Genomic DNA, 22,912 nt, shown 5'->3' with positions numbered 1-22,912 from the left:
TCTAGATATTAAAGCACATATTCTGGACATGCTGGTATCTAATATAAATTAGTACTTTTATCTCTTCACAGACATTTCATGGAACTTAAAACACTTTTACTCCATTTAATACATACTGAATTATTGTTGTCATGTATTTTAATTCTATATATATTTAAACCCACAGTGGATTATCATTATTGGTCTGCAAAGTTATTATTAATTTCAATTTACCCACATATATGCTCTCTTTCTTGCTCTTCATTCTTTCCACCATTGTGCTGTCATCTGGGTTCATTCTCTTTATGCCTGAAGAGTTACCTTTAGTGTTTCTTTTTATAGAAATCATCTTATACGACTCAGCTCGGTTTCTGTTTGGGAGATGTCTCTATTTTACCTCTACATTTGTGTTTTTCCCCAGCACTTCAAAGATGTCATTCCAGTTTCTTATGCACTGCTTTTAAATTTTTCTTTTTGTTTTTTGATTTCAATAGTTTGAATATGATACCTAAGTCCATTTTTTTTTCCCTGTATATATCCTGCTTGGGGTTTGTGGATTCTTTCCAACCTACATTGATACACTGATACCTCCTGTCAGTTTGGGAAAATTCTTAGACATTATCCCTTCAAAACAGATTCTGGCTCCTTACCTTCCTTCTCCCCTCTCAGCCTCCAATTACATGTGTTGGCCCTTTCCCTGTTTTCCACATGTCTCTTCTTACTCTTTTCTCTACTATTCTTTCTCTCTTATGTTTCAAATGTTATACTTCCAACTGTCCTTTCTTCCAGTTAACGGACTCTCTATCCATCTGGGTTCAGTGGGCTGTCAACCCACCTAACTTCTTGATACCAGTTATTTTTTAAAAGATTTATTTATTTATTTATTTATTTGAGAGAGAGGGGAGGGGAGGGACAGAGGGAGAGAGAATCCTCAAGCAGACTCCCTGGTGAGTGTGGAGCTGACTTGGGGCTCCATCCTACCACCCAGGAGAGCATGACCTGAGCCAAAACCAAGACTCCAAGGCTCCGCTGACTGAGCCACCCAGGTGCCCCTTAATATCAGTTATTATATCTTTATTTCTACAACTTCCATTTGTTACTGCCTCCTACTGATGACTGATGGAGGGCTGCATTTTCTGTCTTAACCTATATTCATGAACATATTAATCATATCTCAGACAACTGTTCTTTTTTCTGATGCTTTTTTCCTCCTCCTGGTCCTGTTCTTTGATATATATATAATATTTTAAATTAAACACCCAACATTTTCTATGAAAAAATATAGGTAAGGCTTCTGATTTATGTTATCTTCCTCTAAAGAGGATTCATTTTAGCTTCTGGCAGATTTAGAGTGGGGGAAAATCACTCTAACCCCTTCAGAGACTGAAATAATTCCAGATTGGGTTTCAGCACTTAGAGAACCTAATCTAGTTCTGGGGTCCTCACTCCTAGGATGGAGCTTTCCAGAAGTCTCAAGAATCTAGTGTTGTATTATTCACCAGGGCTTTCCTTCTTAATTAGTCCCTGAGCTCTAATTTTTATTTCCTATTTTTATTTATTATGTAATACTTTCTAAAAACTATACCTGACTTTTGCTTGTATCACTTAAGATACCACCACACAGCTCAGAGAGAAAAAAATGCACAGAACACGGTGCTACTTCTCTATGCTTCCTTTCTCTCTGGGATCTGACCTGAAGTCAATTTTTATCTCCCCAGCCTTATGAGCCTACTGCCAGTTGTTTAGCCAAGACTTTCTGTCTGGCCTTCTAACTGGGAATCTGAAACCTGACCTCTTCTACAGTGTGATGTATGAATTGGCAAAGTCACTGTGGGCAAATACAGCATGAATTGTTGGACCGCTACAGTGAATTTCCCGTCTCTGAAGAAAAGGGTTCTGTTTGCCCAAATCTTCATGACAATTCTCTCCTGCTCTGCTTCCTCCTCATGTCTCTCTTTCTCTCTCTCAGAATCTTACTCCTGCTCTAAATATATACATATATATTGGATTTGCTGCAAGCTAATATGTCATAGCCTCAGGCAGAAGCCTAAAGATTTTATTTCTGTGAAATGCGAGCAACTCCAATTGGCCTAAATTGGTCTGTATCTTTCTACTTCCAGCTGAAGAATTTTGGGGAACCTTGTATTTAGGAGAATGGGTATGGCTGAAAGGCACTTATTAAGGAGATAACAGAAAGGAGTATTAGGTTATAGGGATGATTCTCTAAGCGGTCCTTAAGCATCAGGATCGTCTGAGCCAGAATTTCAAACTCATTATTTCACAGTTGTCTTTCCTAGAGGAATTAAAATACCAATAATGTTGATCAATCCTGACAAAGTAATCCTAAATGCTTCATCTTTTCCCTTTCAAGTCACACTCAGAGCCTCTAAAGGCTACTCTATCCCTCTTGACTTTGCTCTTGTTTTGTTCTGTTTATTCTTGGGACACAATGCATAACCCATAGTCTTATTATAAATGCATATTCATAGGCCCCACCCAACCTACTGAATCAGAATCTTTGGAGATTCTGGAATCTCCAAATAGAAAACTATTTTAACATGTTCACCAAGTAATTTTTATTCATGTTAAAGACTGAAAACCACTGAGCTATCAGAAGAAGAAGCTGGAATTCAATGATGTAGATCTGAATCCTAGTATCATCATTAACTTTTTAAATCCCTTTGTGTTCACAAGGCCTAGCAGGGTGCTGCCCATATTTTAGTACTCAGAAGACAGGGCTGAAGACAGGACTGTCTGGCTTGATAATTGAGATCATTTAATGAAATTGTTTATCCTTCAGAGAACATCTTCATTTATAAGATGATAAAAACGCTTGTGCATATTTAAAAATACATGGTATAAATTTCATTTTATACACTACCGAAATATTCAGAAATCTCAGATAACCATAATTTGTCAGTCACTGATGCTCATAATGATATCACTGAGATGCTACAAAATTACAAACTTTCAATCGCCAAAGAAAGCATACTCAATTATATTTAGATTAGCCTTAGTGTTTTATGTATGACCAGCATGCTGCCTTTGGAAAAGAAAAGCCAAGACGTCATGTTGAGACAGGAAGGCAGCCCCAGTATCTGTTAGGCTGGAACGTGTGTGCACTAAATTATTTTTGGAATACCACTAATGTATTCTGAGAAAACTTTGGGCTGGAAATGCCACTGACGCATAGTTAAATCCAAAAAGAACTTCCCAGAAATGATACATTAAGTAAGAGTGAAGAACAACTTGCAGTGAAATGAGAGCTGAGGAAGGGGAAATAAGAGCGACACCAACAAACCAAGGAGCCAAGAGTAGAAAAAAATTAAAAATGTCAACATTTAAAATGAAAAAAAAAATTAAAACAAAAACACACATACACCAAATCTGATTTCCTAGGAAAAAATCACTGCCCCCAGAAGATAAAGTGGTTGGGGATCTGGTCCCACCTCTTCCAGCTGCACCAGGAGGGTAACATTGTGCCCTTGCTCTGCTGTCAACTTTCCATCCGCAGTGACGATGCGCAGCCCCCGTGGGGCCTTCCCGGGACACTTCTGCGGTTTGGCGGTGTACTGTTCTCTCACTCCGTCCGTGCAGTTGTTGGAAACCACTTTCCTATACCTACATGGAGAAAAGCTCAAGTGGTAATCCAGCTCGTTACAATTCGGATCACTCCCCATTTTTTAAGCTGGACCTATTACCGTGTAGCCCGGAGGGCTATGAAGAACTACGCGGCACTATGAGGACTAGAGCTAATTCATACAAAGCACCCAACAGAAAGACAAATCATCATAGTAACATAACTGTACCTACTGTTAGCACTTTAAGGGAATTCTTTTATTCAGTCACTCAATGAATCATTTCGCTTCAGAGCTGTGGGAAATGCACAGCAGTAGAAGGCATGGTCTTGGCCCTCACTATGTTTATAATTTTGAAGAGATATATGTGGATAATCCAGGAGACACTTTAAAGACTAGATAATTGAGAGTTAGAATGAGTACTATAGATGGCAAGGGAATTTGCGATTCAGACAAAGATTGTTATGGATTATGTAATTTAACATTAGACCCCACGAGGATGCTATGGTAAGAGTTTTGTACAGAAGGTTGGCTAAATTTAATAGTTTTTACTCAATATTTTATGAGGGACTATATTGGCTAACTATTGAAAACTCCTATTAAAGAGACCAGTCTGCATATTGAGTAAATCCTCCCTCCTCTTTTGCTTATTTCTTCTTATTTTAGCTTTAATAGGAAAAAAAAAAGATTATTCTACAAATTTGTCCCATGCAATTTATCAGATTCATAATAAATTAGAATCTGTGGTTTTAGGACAATTCATCTTTAAGACTTTAGGCTTCAATGTTATCTGTTCATCATCCTTTTGAGTGGGGTCCACAGAAACCACTCCAAATACTCATATATCAGACTCCCCAAGCCTACTTACCTAGAGTGGCAAAGCTCAAAGTGGAAGCAAAGTCTAAGATCTTTCCACTCTTCTAGACCAGAAGTTGAGAAACTTTTAATATAAAGGGCTAGACAGGAAATGGTCTAGCTTTGCCAGCTATATGGTCTTTGTCACAAGTACTCAATTCTTTGTAGCATAGAAGTAGACATAGATAATGCACAAAAGAATGGAGACAGCTGGGTTTCAGTAAAACTTTATTTACAGATATTGGCAGTGTGCCACATATGACCTGCAAACTATAGTTTTCCAACCCCTTCAAATCTGGCCAATATCCTTTCCTCTGTCCCTGAGTCTTGGGCTCGACCACCTAAGAGCATGGTTGAGAAAGACAACTTAAATACTGTCTGAGAAAGTACTCTGAATGCTATGGATCACTACAAGGTCAATTATTAATATTTAATTCACCTCATAGGGTAATTGTATAAATGAAATGGATTAATATACACAGAGTATTTAAAACCACCCTGACAATTCTCAAGTGCTTATGAAATGTTGCCAGTTATTTTTGTTTAATATTATTTCTCCTACCTGTTCATAACCTTCACAGCCTCCAGATGTCCTTAGGATAAGTCGTAAATCCCATAACCTTGCCCATGAAGCCCTCCACAAGCTAACTGCACTACATCTCTGAATTCTTTCTCACCAGAAAGCTCATCTGCCCTAGTCAAACCTCTTTCAAGCCTCTTGAAAGTACTTATTTTCTTTTGCTCTTCCTGCTCCTATATCTCCCTACATGCTCTATCAGCTGCCTAAAACTTCCACTTTAAGTTAGAGCTTCTCTCCTCTGTCTCTTCCTGTGATAGTAAAATGGTAATTGAAAGAGTAAGAATTTCATATGTAGAGAGCACTTACTACATTTACCATTGTGCTAAGTTCTTAACATGACTTTTGTCATTTATCTTCAAAATATCCCGAACAGTTCTGCTTAAGGAAGGTATTATAATTACTCTCAACATACAGATGAAGAAATTCAGATTCAAAGAAGTTAACCAGTTTTCTCAAGATCACCCAGTCAGGACACCAGACAATTTGTCTCTAGACTATCCTCTCTTTACCACTAATGTACTGCCTCTTTAAATGGAATGAGATTGTCTCTCCTCTAAACTCTTTTTTTTTTTTTTGTGGTTGCATTTTCTTTTTTTCTTTCTTTTTTATTTTTTATTGTTATGTTAATCACCATACATTACATCATTAGTTTTTGATGTAGTGTTCCATGATTCATTGTGCATAACACCCAGTGCTCCACGCAGAATGTGCCTTCTTTAGTACCCATCACCAGGCTTAGCCATCGCCCCACCCCCCTCCCCTCTAGAACCTTCAGTTGGTTTTTCAGAGTCCATCGTCTCTCATGGTTTGTCTCCCCCTGCGACTTACTCCCCTTCATTTATCCCCTACTGCTATCTTTTTCTTTTTTTTTTTTAACATATATTGCATTATTTGTTTCAGAAGTACAGATCTGTGATTCAACAGTCTTGCACAATTCACAGCGCTCACCATACCATACCCTGCCCAATGTCTATCACCCAGCCACCCCATCCCTCCTACCCCCCACCACGCCAGCAACCCTCAGTTTGTTTCCTGAGATTAAGAATTCCTCATATCAGTGAGGTCATATGAAACATGTCTTTCTCTGACTGACTTATTTCACTCATCATAACACCCTCCAGTTCCATCCACGTCGTTGCAAATGGCAAGATCTCATTCCTTTTGATGGCTGCATAATATTCCACTGTGTATATATACCATTTCTTCTTTATCCATTCATCTGTCGAAGGACATCTTGGCTCTTTCCACAGTTTGGCTATTGTGGACATTGCTGCTATAAACATTGGGATGTACGTACCCCTTCGGATCCCTACATTTGTATCTCTGGGGTAAATATCCAGTAGTGCAATTGCTGGATCGTAGGGTAGCTCCATTTTCAACTGTTTGAGGAACCTCCATACTGTTTTCCAGAGTGGTTGCACCAGCTTGCATTCCCACCAACAGTGGAGGAGGGTTCCCCTTTCTCCGCATTACCACCAACATCTGTCGTTTCCTGACTTGTTCATTTTAGCCATTCTGACTGCTGTGAGGTGGTATCTCATTGAGGTTTTGATTTGGATTTCCCTGATGCCGAGCGATGTTGAGTACTTTTTCATGTGTCTGTTGGCCATTTGGAAGTCTTTGGAAAAATGTCTGTTCATGTCTTCTGCCCATTTCTTGATTGGATTATTTGTTCTTTGGGTGTTGAGTTTGATGAGTTCTTTATAGATTTTGGATACTAGCCCTTTATCTGATATGTCATTTGCAAATATTTTCTCCCATTCTGTCGGTTGTCTTTTGGTTTTGTGGACTGTTTCTTTTGCTGTGCAAATGCTTTTTATCTTGATGAAATCCCAAGAGTTCATTTTTTGCCCTTCTTTCCTTGCCTTTGGCGATGTTTCTAGGAAGAAGTTGCTGTGGCTGGGGTCGAAGAGGTTGCTGCCTGTGTTCTCCTTTAGGATTTTGATGGACTCCTGTCTCACATTTAGGTCTTTCAACCATTTGGAGTCTATTTTTGTGTGTGGTGTAAGGAAATGGTCCAGTTTCATTCTTCTGCATGTGGCTGTCCAATTTTCCCAACACCATTTGTTGAAGAGACTGTCTTTTTTCCAATGGACATTCTGTCCTGCTTTGTCAAAGATGAGTTGACCATAGAGTTGAGGGTCCATTTCTGGGCTCTCGATTCTGTTCCATTGATCTATGTGTCTGTTTTTGTGCCAGTACCATACTGTCTTGATGATGACAGCTTTGTAATAGAGGTGGAAGTCCGGAATTGTGATGCCGCCAGCTTTGCTTTTCTTTTTCAATATTCCTCTGGCTATTCGGGGTCTCGTCTGGTTCCATACAAATTTTAGGATTATTTGTTCCATTTCTTTGAGAAAAGTGGATGGTATTTTGATGGGAATTGCATTGAATGTGTAGATTGCTCTAGGTAGCACTGACAACTTCACAATGTTTGTTCTTCCAATCCATGAGCATGGAACGTTTTTCCATTTCTTTGTGTCTTCTTCAATTTCTTTCATGAGTATTTTATAGTTTTCTGAGTACAGATCCTTTGCCTCTTTGGTTAAATTTATTCCTAGGTATCTTATGGTTTTGGGTGCAATTGTAAATGGGATCGACTCCTTGATTTGTGTCTCTTCTGTCTTGTTGGTGTATAGGAATGCCACTGATTTCTGTGCATTGATTTTATATGCTGCTACTTTACTGAATTCCTGTATGAGATCTAGAAGTTTTGGGGTGGAGTCTTGTGGGTTTTCCACATACAGTATCATATCATCTGCAAAGAGTGAGAGTTTGACTTCCGCTTTGCCGATTTGGATGCCTTTGACTTCTTTTTGTTGTCTGATTGCTGTGGCTAGGACTTCTAATACTATGTTGAATAGCAGTGGTGAGAGTGGACATCCCTGCACGTTCCTGACCTTAGGGGAAAAGCTTTCAGCTTTTCCCCATTGAGAATGATATTGGCTGTAAGTTTTTCAGAGATGGCTTTTATGATCTTGAGATATGTACCCTCTATCCCTATACTTTGAAGAGTTTTGATCAAGAAAGGATGCTGTACTTTCTCAAATGCTTTTTCTGCATCTGTTGAGAAGATCATATGATTCTTGTTCTTTCTTTTGTTAATGTATTGTATCACGTTGATTGATTTGCGGATGTTGAACCAACCTTGCAGCCCAGGGATAAATCCCACTTGGTCATGGTGAATAATCCTTTTACTGTACTGTTGGATCCTATTGGCTAGGATTTTGGCGAGAATTTTTGCATCCATGTTCATCAAGGATATTGGTCTGTAATTCTCCTTTTTGAAGGGGTCTTTGTCTGGTTTGGGGATCAAGGTAGTGGTGGCCTCATAAAATGAGTTTGGAAGTTTTCCTTCCATTTCTATTTTTTTGGAACAGTTTCAGGAGAATAGGTATTAATTTTTCTTTAAATGTTTGATAGAATTCCCCTGGGAAGCCATCTGGCCCTGGGCTTTTATTGGGAGATTTTTGATGACTCCTTCAATTTCCTTAGTGGCTATAGGTCTGTTCAGGTTTTCGATTTCTTCCTGGTTCATATTTGGTAGTTGATACATCTCTAGGAATGCACCCATTTCTTCCAGGTTATCTAATTTGCTGGCCTAGAGTTGCTCATAATATGTTCTTATAATTGTTTGTATTTCTTTGGTGTTGGTTGTGATCTCTCCTCTTTCATTCATGATTTTGTTGATTTGGGTCCTTTCTCTTTTCTTTTTGATAAGTCTGGCCAGGGGTTTCTCAATCTTGTGAATTCTTTCAAAGAACCAGCTCCTAGTTTCTTTGATCTCTTCTACTGTTCTTTTGGTTTCTAGTTCATTGATTTCTGCTCTGATCTTTAGGATTTCTCTTCTCCTGCTGGGTTTGGGCTTTATTTGCTGTTCTTTCTCCAGCTCCGTTAGGCGTAGGGTTAGGTTGTGTATTTGAGACCTTTCTTGTTTCTTGACAAAGGCTTGTATTGCTATATACTTTCCTCTCAGGACTGCCTTTGCTGTATCCCAAAGATTTTGAACAGTTGTGTGTTCATTTTCTTTGGTTTCCATGAATTTTTTAAATTCTTCTTTAATTTCCTGGTTGACCCATTCATTCTTTAGTAGGATGCTCTTTAGCCTCCATGTATTTGAGTTCTTTCCGACTTTCCTCTTGTCATTGAGTTCTAGTTTCAAAGCATTGTGGTCTGAAAATATGCAGGGAATAATCCCAATCTTTTGGTACCAGTTGAGACCTGATTTGTGACCTAGGATGTGATCAATTCTGGAGAATGTTCCATGGGCACTAGAGAAGAATGTGTATTCCGTTGCTTTGGGATGTAATGTTCTCAATATGTCTGTGAAGTCCATTTGGCCCAGTGTTTCATTTAAAGTCTTTATTTCCTTGTTGATCTTTTGCTTAGATGATCTGTCCATTTCAGCAAGGGGGGGTGTTAAAGTCCCCCACTATTATTGTATTGTTGTCAATGTGTTTCTTCGCTTTGTTATTAATTGCCTTATATAATTGGCTGTTCCCATGTTAGGGGCATAGATATTTACAATTGTTAGATCTTCTTGTTGCATAGACCCTTTACGTAGCATATAGTGTCCTGCCTCATCTCTTATTACAGTCTGTTTTAAAATCTAATTTGTCTGATACAAGGATTGCCACCCCAGCTTTCTTCTGGTGTCCAATAGCATGGTAAATGGTTTTCCACCCCCTCACTTTCAATCTGGGGGGTGTCTTTAGGCCTAAAATGAGTCTCTTGCAGACAGCATATTGATGGGTTTGCTTTTTAATCCAATCTGATAGCCTGTGTCTTTTGATTGGGGCATTTAGCCCATTTACATCCAGGGTAACTATTGAAAGGTATGAATTTAGTGCCATTGTATTGCCTGTAAGGTGACTGTTATTGTATATTGTCTGTGTTCCTTTCTGAACTGTGCTGCTTTTAGGCTCTCTCTTTGCTTAGAGGACCCCTTTCAATATTTCTTGGAGGGCTGGTTTCGTGTTTGCAAATTCCTTTAGTTTTGTTTGTCCTGGAAGCTTTTTATCTCTCCTTCTATTTTCAATGACAGCCTAGCTGGATATAGTATTCTTGGCTGCATATTTTTCTCGTTTAGTGCTCTGAAGATATCATGCCAGTCCTTTCTGGCCTGCCAGGTCTCTGTGGATAGGTCTGTTGCCAATCTAATGTTTCTACCATTGTAGGTTACAGATCTCTTCTCCCAAGCTGCTTTCAGGATTTTCTCTTTGTCTGTGAGACTCATAAGTTTTACTATTAGATGTCAGGGGGGTGACCTATTTTTATTGATTTTGAGAGGGGTTCTCTGTGCCTCCTGGATTTTGATGCCTGTTTCCTTCCCCACATTAGGGAAGTTCTCTGCTATTATTTGCTCCAATATACCTTCTGCCCCTCTCTCTCTTTCTTCTTCTTCTCGGATCCCAATTATTCCAATGTTGTTTCGTCTTATCGTATCGCTTATCTCTCGAATTCTGCCCTCGTGATCCTGTAGTTGTTTCTCTCTCTTTTTCTCAGCCTCTTTATTTTCCATCATTTGGTCTTCTATATCGCTGATTCTCTCTTCTGCCTCATTTATCCTAGCAGTTAGTGCCCCCATTTTTGATTGCACCTCATTAATAGCCTTTTTGATTTCGACTTGGTTCGATTTTAGTTCTTTTATTTCTCCAGAAAGGGTTTCTCTAATAACTTCCACGCTTTTTTCAAGCCCAGCTAGTGTCTTTAAAGTCATGATTCTGAACTCTAGGTCCGACATCGTATTAATGTCCGTATTGAGTAGGTCCCTGGCAGATGATACTACGTCTTGTTCTTTTTGCTGAGGTGATTTTTTTCATCTTGTCATTTTGTCCAGAGGAGAATAGATGAATGAGAGAATAAAATGCTAAGAGGTTAACAACATCCCCAGCAAATATACTCTATACAAATCAGGAAAGACCTGAAACCAGGGGTAACGAAAGGGAAAGAAAGAAAAGAGAAAGAGAAAAAAAAAAAAAAGAAGAAAAAGATAATAACAAACAAAAACAGAACAAAACAAAACAAAACAAAAAACCAGAATATCTTCATATATGATCAGGCTAGTGCATCGATCAGTGCTACACACTAGATTCTGGACGTATTTTGGTCTGTTAGAAGAAAGTGCCTGCTAAAATTTTAACGGGAGAAAGACATATATGTACAAAATAAGGGTTGATACAATGAAAGGATGGCATATGACTGTAAAGATGAAAATTATAGAAGACTTTATAAAAGGCATTGATAAGATAAATTGTTTGAAAAAAGAAAGAAGATTTAAAAAAAGAAAAAGAAAAGAAAAAAAATGGAATGAATGTGATTAGGCAGGAGAGTAGAACAAAGCCATACACTAGTGATTTAGGGTATATTTTGATCTGTTAGAAGAAACCGTATTTCAAAATTTTAAAGAGAGAACAACTTATATATATATATATGCCAAAGATAAGGGTAACTACTATGAAGGGATAAAATATGACTATAAAAATGAAAAATAAAAAACGTTTTTTAAAAAAGGGATTGATAAGATGTTGGTTGAAAAAGGGAAAAAGAAAAATTAAAAAAAAAAGTTAAAAAAATTAACTTTGAAAAACTAATGAATCATGGTAAAAGAGCCATGAATTCTATGTGCAGTATTCTCCTAGCGCTGGATTTCTTCAGTTCTCCTTGATCGGTAAACTTGGTCTTGGCTTGCTGGCTGTTTGGGCTGATCTTCTGGGGGAGGGGCCTGTTGCCGTGGTTCCCAAATGTCTTTGCTGGAGGCGGAATTGCCCCGCCCTTGTTGGTCCAGGCTAAGCAAGCTGCTCGGGTTTGATCTCAGGAGCTTTTGTTCCCTGCAAGCTCTTGGTACAGGTTTGGAGGACCAGGGTGAAAACGGTGGCCTCCCAATCTCCACCCGGAGGAGCTGAGAACTCCGGGCCCTGCTCCTCAGTGCGCCCCCAGAGAAAAGCAGTCACTCCCGTCTCCCCGGTATCCGGTCACACTCCGTGCTCACCCGGCCTGTGACCGAGCGTTTCTATCTCTGGCACCCGACCCTGTGTGGAGTCTCCAAACCCAGCAGATCCCGGCGGTGCGCTCCCGCGCCGCTCCTCCCGGGGGAGGAAGGGGAGTCTCCCCGGCTCTGCCGCTTGTTGGGTCCCTGCTGGAGGAGCAGTGGCCCGACTGGGCCGCGGATCACAGTTTATGGCAACCCCGAGCTGAGAGCCCGCGCCTCGGCTCCGTCTCTGCAGCCGGCTTCCCCGCTCCGATACCTGGGAGCTCTGCTGCACTCAGGCACCCCCGGTCTTTCTGTGACCCTGAGGGTCCTGAGACCACACTGTCCCGCGAGGGTTCCACCCCCCGCTTAGCCACTGGAGCGACGTCCCTCAGCGGAGCCGACTTCTAACAGTTCCGATTTTGTGCTCCGCGGCTCTAGCACTTGCCAGAAGCGGCCGACGGAGGCCCCCTCCCCCACCATCTCTCCTCCCGAATATCGCCTCGGATTCACTTCTCCGCACGTCCTACCTTCCAGTAAATGGTTGCTTCTCTGTTCAGAGAGTTGTTGCTACTCTCCTCTTTGATCTCCTGTTGAGTTCGTAGGTGTTCAGAATGGTTTGATCCCCATTCAGCTGAATTCCTGAGAGCAGACGAAACCCAGGTCTCCTACTTCTCCGCCATCTTGCTCCCAGTCTCCTCAACTCTTAAAGGATCCTTATGATTTATTGATAGGAACCCATTTATGCCTTGTATGATTGCCTTCCTGCGTGTGACTGTGAACTTTAAGTTCCTTGAGGGCATCCTTGTCCCTGGGGACATGCAAAGCTGATAATCAGGAGGTCCACAGTGGGATGACTGTGCTATCTTAAGTGTTGCAATATCTGTGCAGCAGTTTGTTATTACTTCTGCCCCCGAACCTTTCAAGCACCTCCCTCATGAACCAGCTGTGACTCATCTTTATCTTTGGAGTCCCTGCTTCTCTTCACAATCCAGCAACTAAGGAGTTAGCACCCAGCCCTTCAGGCAGCCTGGAACTCTCTGCTCTTGCACTAGGATCCCTACTCATTCCATTGGTCATTATTAAGCCTGAGCATGTTTAAAATCATTCCATCTACTATTTACGTAAAGCCATTGTAGGTGTTTATGAGTGCATGCTGATTAACAGAGAAAATAATAGCAGGTGGGAGAGGGAAGGAAAAAAAAAAGGTGCCAGCACTGGAGAATGCTGACATTCTGGTACCAGCAACGGTAGCAAGAAAATGACCAGCAATGTCACATAGTAATTACGGCATCCCAGTGAGTTTGGGCATCAGAAACTCCCTGCGTGTTTCAGAGGCAAGGCACTATGAAAACTAAAGGTAGCTTATGATTTTTAATCACTTAGCATCCAAGCACACCTGTGACTCTGTTTTGGTGAGTGGCTATAGAGGCATGGGCTCACCATCACCACCAGCATCATCAGCTAGAGAACATTCCTTTTGTTTGTCGCCCTTCTGACCAATCATTGCCTCAGGCGTTCCTGAATCCTGCAGCAACAGTTCTGCTTAAATCCTAAGCACGAATCCATCCTCCCCCGGGATTCTGCCACAGAGAAGACTGTTGGTAATTTTTTTAAAGCGCTCATTAAAAAGCATTCTGAAACTATTTTATTTCCTGGATGAAAATGGCATCACATTAGCCCTACCAGACCTGTCCCTGAAATTTAGAAGAAAATTGTGCAGAAATACAGAGTTCATTTACTCAAGTAAGCACACACCTGCTTTTTGCATTACAGAATGGTTCTATTTTCATCCCAGCAGCTGTCCCTGGGTCTGAGTTACATAAATGAATAATGCATTTAATATGTTATTAAATGGGGCTGCTACCTCCATAATAACAAGGCAACTTATGATTATGTTGGACCTAAGCTCTGAATATTACTGGGATGCATTTAGTTGGTAAAGCATTCTTCAATTCACCAAGAAAAGTGCATTGTAATGGCAAGGGGATCTTTGTACAATTACTGAAAAGGAAACATTCTGCAAATGTGCCTTTGATATTACCGACCACTCATCAGTAGATAGTGTCTTATTACTTCAACAGCCCCAACTTCAACCATTCTCTTCCTTCCCATCCCGAAACCCCTTTGTCACCTTTTCCTTTTTACCCCCACCTTCTTTGGTTTTTCTTCTGTGCTTCCTGCCAGTCTTAACACAGATCAAGGCCAGAGTTCTTCTTTGTGAGTGTAAAACTGGAAAAAAAGCCATGAAGGACTTCATAGTCTGTGATTTTGTTATTTAGTAGTTTTTTTGGTTTCTCTTGTGATTTGGGGGTGGTGGTGGAATATGGATGTTTATGACTATCCACTGTATGTTAAGGCGACAGTATGGTCTAGCTCAGTAGACTGCAACCCTGTCTGTCCTTTAGATTCACTTGCTGGAACTTTTAAAAGAAATGGATGTCAAGATCCTGCTCCCAGGGGGTCTTGATTTAATTGGTAATTAATTATGTTATGATTTTATTGAGAATTCTGGGCATTAGTGTGTTTTTGTTTTTGTTCTTAGTTCCCCTGGTGATTCTTGCGTGCATCCAGAATTAAAGACCACTGCCCTGGTGGTTAAAACTAGTGTTGTAGAACCAAACTGCCTGAGTTTAAATTCAGGTACTTACTGTATGAACCTGGGCAGTTACCCAACCTTTCTCTAATGCTTGGGTTCTCTGACTATCAAATAGGTACAATTACAGAATCTTTTCAATAACATTCTTGGGAGGATTAAATGAGATACTGCATTGAAAAGGGCTTAGCCTGAAGTCTGGCACATTGTTAGAAACTTAATAAATACTAAAATATCAGTAGTTAAAAGTTAGTATTTAAAGTATTAAACATCAACTTGCTGTTATACAGCAAGTTCCCAGAAAATAGAAGTGGCACTCTTATTGCCAAGATTATCTTAAAATCAAATCAGACCACGTCAATTTCTTTCTTGGATGCATTCACAATTTCCCGTGGGATTATTCAAAGAGCGTCAGGTTGAAGTTTTAAATACAGTCCGCAATCTCTCCTCAGTTCATTTGTCCAGTTTCAGCTCTTTCCCAACATGCTTCCTGAGCCCAGGCCATACTCAAGACTGCATGCCTTCTTTTTTCCTGTGCTGTTCGTTCTTTCTGGGGTGTTCTTTCCTCCCGTCAAGCTTTTATTCATTCTTTAAAAATCAGATTAGAATACATGTTTCTCTGTGAAGTTGTCTCTTGCCTTTTTAGAGTAGTTATCACACGTCATGACCAAGCTAGAGCTGGGACTGTAGGTCTTCTTGAAGCTACTGTCACTGAGCTATGGTGTCCCTCGTTTGTGCTCACAATGTGAAGAATTTAAATGGTTTATTTTCTTGGATCGTACTACATGCCTTTGCTTTCAAGGGAAACGTGCTGTGTTACAACCCTCAACAAAACAAATAATGGAGCAAGCCTTAGGGATAGAGAAGGGGCCTAGCTGTGGCTACAGAGTATGACTAAGACTTAAAATCTTCCTAGACCCAATGTGCCCATGTTTCAAAAACAGCAACAACAACAACAAAAAACCCTGTGTAGTAGCCTTAACACCTTAACTTAACACCTGTAACAACCTTAACATTCAGAAAGAATGTGGTTCCATGGCTGACTGAGCAGGTTCTACGAGTTTCTCTCTTCAAAGGAACAGTTCTCAGGACTTTTCCTTTAAAGTGAGTAAGCAACCTTGAGATTAGGAGACCAGGAGGAGACTAGGTGAAGTGACAAAATTTTCCTTTTTTTAGGCAGGGTGGAAGCACAAGTCTTTTATTTTGACTAGTAAATGGAATGTGACTTTATTTTGAATGTCAACTTGATGAAATGGGACATATGGCCATACTAAACTAAATGACTTAAAATCAAGAATCATGAGAATGACTCATGGAATCCACAATCTGAGTCAACGAGTTGTACAACTAATTTATATAAAGAAATTTTCCTTCTTTTTGAGCACCCACAGTCCTAGGAATCCTAATACTGAGTTATTCCAAATTGGTCATGGACTTGTCAGAGTCTGAAGGGATAGCAGAGATCATCCAATATGACCCCTCCATTTTTCACATGAGTAAAAGCAGACAGACTTTAGATTTTGCCAAGGTAACCTGATTACCATGGGAGGTGATCAGTGGCTCTGGGCCTCTGGACTGAGTTTGGTGTCTCTTGCCATTGTGCCATACCACCTGGATGAGAATAGCCGACACCACTGACACGGGCAACAACAGCTACATGAGAATCTAGGTCTCCACATAGCAACATTCACCTTCTTCTTCAATTCCTGACCCCAACGTCATCCCATGAAAATATGGAAAACCATATCTAAGCAAGGTGCTCTAAAGAGTCAACTTCATAGCCACAAACATTTCTTGAGTGTCTGCTGTGACAATACATGGCTCTTTGCTAGAGAACCTCCACACGGGCCCCTGCTGTGTTGTCTGTAAATTATGCAAGTGGTTTCCTTTCTGTGGACTGTAAACACATGCACCACTTTTCAGACCGATTATTCTCCACGATGCACACTAACAAATCTTGCTGAGCAGATCAGATTGAACATCAAAATCGCCTCCAGGCACAGGAGTGGGGTCATCTGGGAAAAGACCACAGACAACCCTCAAAGCCCCTGGAAATAGCAACTCTAGGGCAATGGCAGGTTAGCTGGCGTCTAATGTTCTCGTGGCTGATACAGAAAGGAGTATGTTTCTATAAAGCATTTTTAAAACATTCCAAATGTATGTTGATAGTATGGAATTACCATTTTGCTAGAATTTAGGTATATATATATATATTTTCCTAGACCCACTAAATATTCTTACATAGATACTGAATTAATGTTAAAAATTAATGCTAAAATTAATGCTAAAAATCTTTTTTAAGCCTCCTGAGTAAATATCTTCATAGTATATTAAGAAACTAACCCTGAGGGACAATAAGAGCTGTCATTGCACATTCTTTTGGGAGGGATTAATGGCTTCTCAAAAGAAACTCCATAGACAGAAATTTCTATACACATTCTTTTTTAACACATCTAGAAATATCTCTAGCTTAATAGCAAGAAGAAATCTGTCCCCTGAGAAGATTATCTTGGTTTCTTATAATAAACCAGCCCAATGCCCACTTTATTTTATATTTACAGAATCTTTTTCAGTTGGCATGAAACAAGCAATGTCCTAGTTAATTTAGCAACTTGAATTTGCAGCATGTTCCCTGGATCCAAAACCATATAAACAAGATTTAACCATCTATAAGTACAACTAGAGATTGTGCTTTGTGTGTGTGCAAACAGAGATATTTATAGACACAGATGGAGAAACAAAGAGAAACAAATTTAGGGTAATTTCAGCACTAAAATGCAAGAAAATACACGAAGGAATACTGATTTCATTCTATTTGGACAAAAGGAACTTTTTCACTCATCAGGTAAATGTGTTATCTGCCTTGAGTGGTGGAGAGGGACACACATGTTTTGATGCCTAATAGTTTTTAATCATGTGACTTTATGAGTGTATGCAGGTGATCATTTGTTTTACAGATGAAAAAAAAAACGGGCTTAGATTAAATATGTCCTAGATCTCAGTGCTGCAGTGACTATTAAGGGTCAAATAAATGTCAGGACTATAGATACACAACAATGTCTCCCCTCTTCTTTACTTCACTCTAGAGGAGCCCTTAGATGATGACTATTGGTGATGGTATCTGCATTTTGCAAAGTGACTACTATCTGCTATGTACTGGGCTACATGCTTTATATACAGTGCCACATTTAAGTCAAAGCAGGTATCAAGAGCAGATAGCAAAATTTTATAGGTAAGAGGTAAAGGCTCAAAGAAAGGAAGCCACTTGCTAAGATAACAGTAAATGGCAGAAGTCATTTAAAACCCTTACTTGTTTCATTCTAAAATAACTCTTTTTCACCAGACAAAACAACCCCATTATATTTCATTTCCTGCCCATAACAGGCTGTGGCCTCGGTATCAGCCTCCTGGCTTTCCATGGACTGGTGTGGGGAAGGTGTGAGGGCAAAGGCAGGGAGCTTACACTGGAGAACATGGAAGAACTTCGTTCACACGTGGTTCCATGGTGTGAACCCTAGAAATCAGACGCCACTGGACCAAGGGCCGAGGACTAAGGACAGGTAGTGCCAGCCTCCTGGAGGAACATTTTGCACTCATTTCAGCTCTTATTCCAACTCTCTTTTCTAAGACCTAGCCAAGAACTAAAACAAAAGTTGCACGACTGTTCATGTCTATACAGAAATGCTGATAAAAATTTTGGCATCTCCCAAAAATAGTATTTCTATTAGGCATAATAACAACCGATGCTAGACTTTCTCCATTCTGGTGAAGTAAGCAAACCTGCGGACACTGCTGTATATACCAGGGTAATAAGGTGACTGTGAAGGCAACCATAACCATTTATAAAGTGAGGTATTACAAAAAATAAAAGGAAAAGGAAGGTTCACCTAGATGCTTTGAACTAAACTCTCAGAAGGTGCTGCTGGGAGATTTGCTTGTTAAACTTCACTGACAAGGGGCAGTCGTTCAATAGGCCCTTTCAAAAGTTCAAGTTCTGATGCATATCTGCACTATGGGCTCTGCTGAAAGGGGTGTGGTGAAGTAAGAGGGGCACCTGGGGAGTACAACAGATGGATGCTCTTATTCGCAGGCTGACCTTGCCCTTGTGATTCCTCTGTACTTCATCCTGGCCTGATGCCAATATAGGATCCATACTGATAGAGCATGGGATGCCCACAGATGGCTAAAGCTGACAGGGGAGAGACTGAGGGTGCACGGTGGCTCCTTAGCCTATGGTTGACTTCCAGGCACTGGCATCAGTTGACCCTTTCAGCCGGATCATCTCTTACACCTTCTGCCTGAAGTGACCTTCCTTACTTTACTTTGGGAAATCTCACTCAGCTTTCCCTTATAGAATCCACTGGCATCTGTATTTTAAAGGAGGATGGCAGTTAATACAAATGAATCTGTAATGTGTGGGACTCCTGGCAGTCTGTGAGCCAGAAGCTAGTGTTTTAATCCTTTTGGGGAAATATTTGGTGTGCCTGGATCCTCAGGTCTAAGAAGTAAGCAGTTGGCTGGGTGGGATTTGCTTTACAAGTTAGCAGAAACACTTCTAATTGCCAAAAGAGAATCCAATTATCTTTGTGTGTTTTTATAACAATTATTATGGTACGAGGATGTTAATTGCAACAATGTTTCTAGCAGCTAAAAACAGAAAATAACCCAAATGTCCATGACAGGGGATGACGAAGCAATACCAGGTGCTTTAATACTCTCAAATTAAAAGAAATTAGATGGAAGATAGCCCTATATACTCTGTCTTAGAAAGTTGTTTAAGACATATTTCTGAATGAAAAGCAAAATAGAAAAATAATATATTTAGTAGGAAATGAAACGTAAGAACAACCTCCCAAATTAATTTTGTATATTTTTTCTCGGCATAAGTATTTGCTGGCAAATGCAAAGTGTCTGGAAGCATGCATACCAAAGAGATCACAGTTGTGCAGGAAAAGGGGGCAGGATAGGAGGTGATGATCTAAATTGGTTTTTTAAAGATTTTATTTACTTATTTGACAGAGAGAGACAGCGAGAGAGGGAACACAAGCAGGAGGATTGGGAGAGGGAGAAGCAGGCTTCCTGCTGAGCAGGGAGCCCGATGTGGGGCTTGATCCCACGACCCTGGGACCATGACCTGAGCCGAAGGCAGACGCTTAACTCCTGAGCCACCCAGGCGCCCCTAAATTGGTTTTTTAAACAGAAAACATATGTATATATATTTTTCATAATTAAATATTTTTAAGTGAAAAGCTCAATGTTCAATGGCAGCAGTAAAGTGGTTACAACATTAAAAACTAAGTCTGTGCTCATGAAACGCCACCGAGTCCACACACAGCCCAGGGCTCCTGGGGTGAAGGGCTGGAGGGACATTGCATTCTTTTCCAATTTCATCTATACTTTACCTCTTGCCAACTTTTGAGTTGTCTACAGACACAGTAAATAGGAATTTGATGGGATGAGGTCTTCTTTGAAGATGATTTCAGGCACCTGTACCAGCTAAGGGTCTTCTTGTCCTTAACGCAGAATGTATAAGGAGGCAATATGCCCATCGGTGGGGTTACTATTCATACCCCTCCCCCGACCTTTAGCCCACAGGGCCCTGTGAGGGTGATCACTCCTCCACCTGTGAGCACCTCGCTTTTGAGAGCAAGGCATTCCATCCTCCCTGCTGATGGCTGGAATTTATCCCTCTTCTTTACACAAGCTCACTCACTGATGTGGATGCTTTTCTGGAAAACGTCTGAATGGAACAGATGAAACCAGTAGATGTGGTAACTTTACAAAAATTTTTTTGGGTCATACGCTATCATGTAATACCCACTTATATGAACAACGCTCTGAGAGTGGAGGTGAGCCCTAGGGAATAATCCTGTGATTCTGTGATTAATAAACATCACTGCATTGACAAACATTTATCTATCTGAACACTTATTGCTGAATCACATTTTTTTTAAAGATTTTATTTATATATTCACCAGATAGATAGAGAGCACAAGTAGGCAGAGTGGCAGACAGAAGGAGAGGGAGAAGCAGGCTCTCTGCTGAGCAGGGAGCCGGACGTGGGGCTCGATCCCAGGACCCCAGGATCATGACCTGAGCCGAAGGCAGCTGCTTAACCGACTGAGCCACCCAGGCGCCCCTGCTGAATCACATTTTTAATTGAAATTTTAATTTTATAGGGCATAGATGAAAAAATCCCATTGGATAGATTATTTATTATGATTTAATCATTTCTGATGTTTTATTTTATAGGAGTCAGGGTTTACTTGAATTTCACATACTAAGTTTACCAAAGGAATGGGGAAACCTATTTAAGGGTAGCCTGAAATGTGTGTGTGTGTATTCTCAATATACTGAAGAGTGAGGGTCATAGCCTACACTCTGCCTTATTCCAGTGACTTGAGTAGCACGTGGAATAATTTAGACCCCTCTGTACTGGGACCTCCCCTCATCAATACCAAAGAAAAAATGATCTAACTTGCTTGACTTAGTGAAAAAAAAAAATCAATTCAGAGACTAGCATTAGGGATTCCCAGTGCCCTTTACAATGTCTAAACATGCTGGTGCATGCAAGTAGTAAAACTCAGTTCTCCGGCGCTCCTTCACCATTAAGTGTACTCATTTCAGCAGCCCCCTTTCTGGTTTCCCACGGTGCTGCATGCTGAAGGCCTCACTGACCCACTGCTGTAAAAATGTCATTTGTATTTTCCTCGGGTTTTATGTTATAGCACAAATAAGTCACAGCTTATTCCTATATTCAAAAGTTCTAGGAATCCCTAACCATAGAGATAAGAACATTTGAGGGTACAAGTCTGTGTTGTTTCCCTCCTTTAGAAGAGTAGTATATGCTATTATGGTAATTTATTTTCTTAATTTAAAAACTTTTTAGGGGCACCTGGGTGGCTCAGATGGTTGAGCATCTGCCTTCGGCTCAGGTGGTGATTCCAGGGTCCTGGGATCGAGCCCCACGTTGGGCTCCTGGCTCAGCGGGGAGCCTGCTTCTCCATCTCCCTCTGCCTCTGCCCCTGCTCATGCTCTCTCTCTCTCTCTTTCTCTGTATCTGTGTCTCAAATGAATAAATAAAATCTTAAAAAAAAAAACTTTTTAAACATTTCAAATACAGAAGCACACAAATGGAAATGTGGATGTCCTCACCTCTGTCCTGCCACAGGCATGAGAAATGAGAAGCGCAATTTTCAAATGGGACAGGCCTGCTAGTGAGGCGTCCCCCTTCCTCCTACCTCCCTTCCTTAGTTCCTCTCCTTCTCATGTTTTAAGATCAGGATTTTCGAATATACACAAATGAGAGGAAAGAGTATAATAAATACGCCTGCCCTCCATTAATTCACTTTCAAAGATTTTCAACACCTGTTTTTTTTAACATTTTAAAACAAATGTCATACATCATGTATCTTTAAAAGATAAGGTTTTGGGACGCCTGCGTGGCTCAGTCGGTTAAGCGTCTGCCTTTGGCTCAGGTCGTGATCCCAGGGTCCTGGGATCGAGCCCCTGTGGTGTCTGGCTCCCTGCTCAGCGGGGAGTCTGCTTCTCCCTCTCCCCCTGCTGCTCTCCCTGCTTGTGCTCGCTCTCTCTGACAAATAAATAAATAAATAAATAAATAAATAAATAATAAGTTTTCTTTTTTTTAGTCATCCAAAATACCATTATTGCACACAAATATATAACTATATTTAGTTAATACAATAAATATAATATAAATATTTATACCTAGATATAACCTAGTATTACCTGTGATAGTTAAGTTTATGTGTCGATTTGACTCGGCCATGTGTGCTCAGGCATTTGGTCAAACATTATTCAGGGTGATTCTGTGAGGGTTGTTTTTGATAAGCTTAGCATTCAAAATAGAAGACAGAGTAAAGCAGATTGCTCTCCCAATGTAGGTGGGCCTTGTCTAATATGTTAAAGGTCTCAATAGAAGAAAAAGGCTTACCCTTTCCTGCGCAAGAGGGAATTATTTTTGCCTGACTGTCTTCAAACTGGAATTTTTCCTGCCTTCACACTTATGCTGAAACACTGGCTCCTCCTGGGTTTTGAGCCTTCTGGCCTTTAGTCAGAACTACACCATCAGCTCTCCTGGTTCTCATGCCTTCAGACTTGGACTAGAAACAAACCATCAGCTCTCCTTGGCGTCCAGCTTGCCAAGGCACTTCGCAGATTTTGGGACTTGGACTTGCCATTTCCATAATCATGTGATCCAATTCCTTATAATGAATACACACACACACACACACACACACACACACACACACATATATAATATCTATACATCTATATGATCTCCTATTGATTCTCTTTCTCTGGGGATCCCTGATTAATACATTACCTAATCA

General features: G+C 40.4%; 1 protein-coding gene across 5 annotated transcripts in view; it reads right to left on the bottom strand.

The window, feature by feature from the left end:
- The window catches only part of SORCS1 (sortilin related VPS10 domain containing receptor 1), a 572,578-nt gene that overhangs the window by 72,001 nt on the left and 477,665 nt on the right, over positions 1-22,912 (bottom strand). For all 5 annotated transcript variants that reach the window (XM_025880696.2, XM_025880698.2, XM_073904224.1 and 2 more), the window contains exon 18: positions 3,429-3,600. In XM_025880696.2, the coding sequence (XP_025736481.1) occupies positions 3,429-3,600 (172 nt within the window). The remainder of the gene's footprint in view (positions 1-3,428; positions 3,601-22,912) is intronic.

The sequence above is a fragment of the Callorhinus ursinus genome, unplaced genomic scaffold, assembly GCF_003265705.2.
Source record: "Callorhinus ursinus isolate GAN/ISIS: 27379988/994484 unplaced genomic scaffold, GSC_fseal_2.0 scaffold20, whole genome shotgun sequence".
Classification (NCBI taxonomy): Eukaryota; Metazoa; Chordata; class Mammalia; order Carnivora; family Otariidae; genus Callorhinus; species Callorhinus ursinus.
The sequence above is the reverse complement of the archived record's forward strand: the minus strand, read 5'-3'. Positions and strand labels throughout refer to the sequence as shown.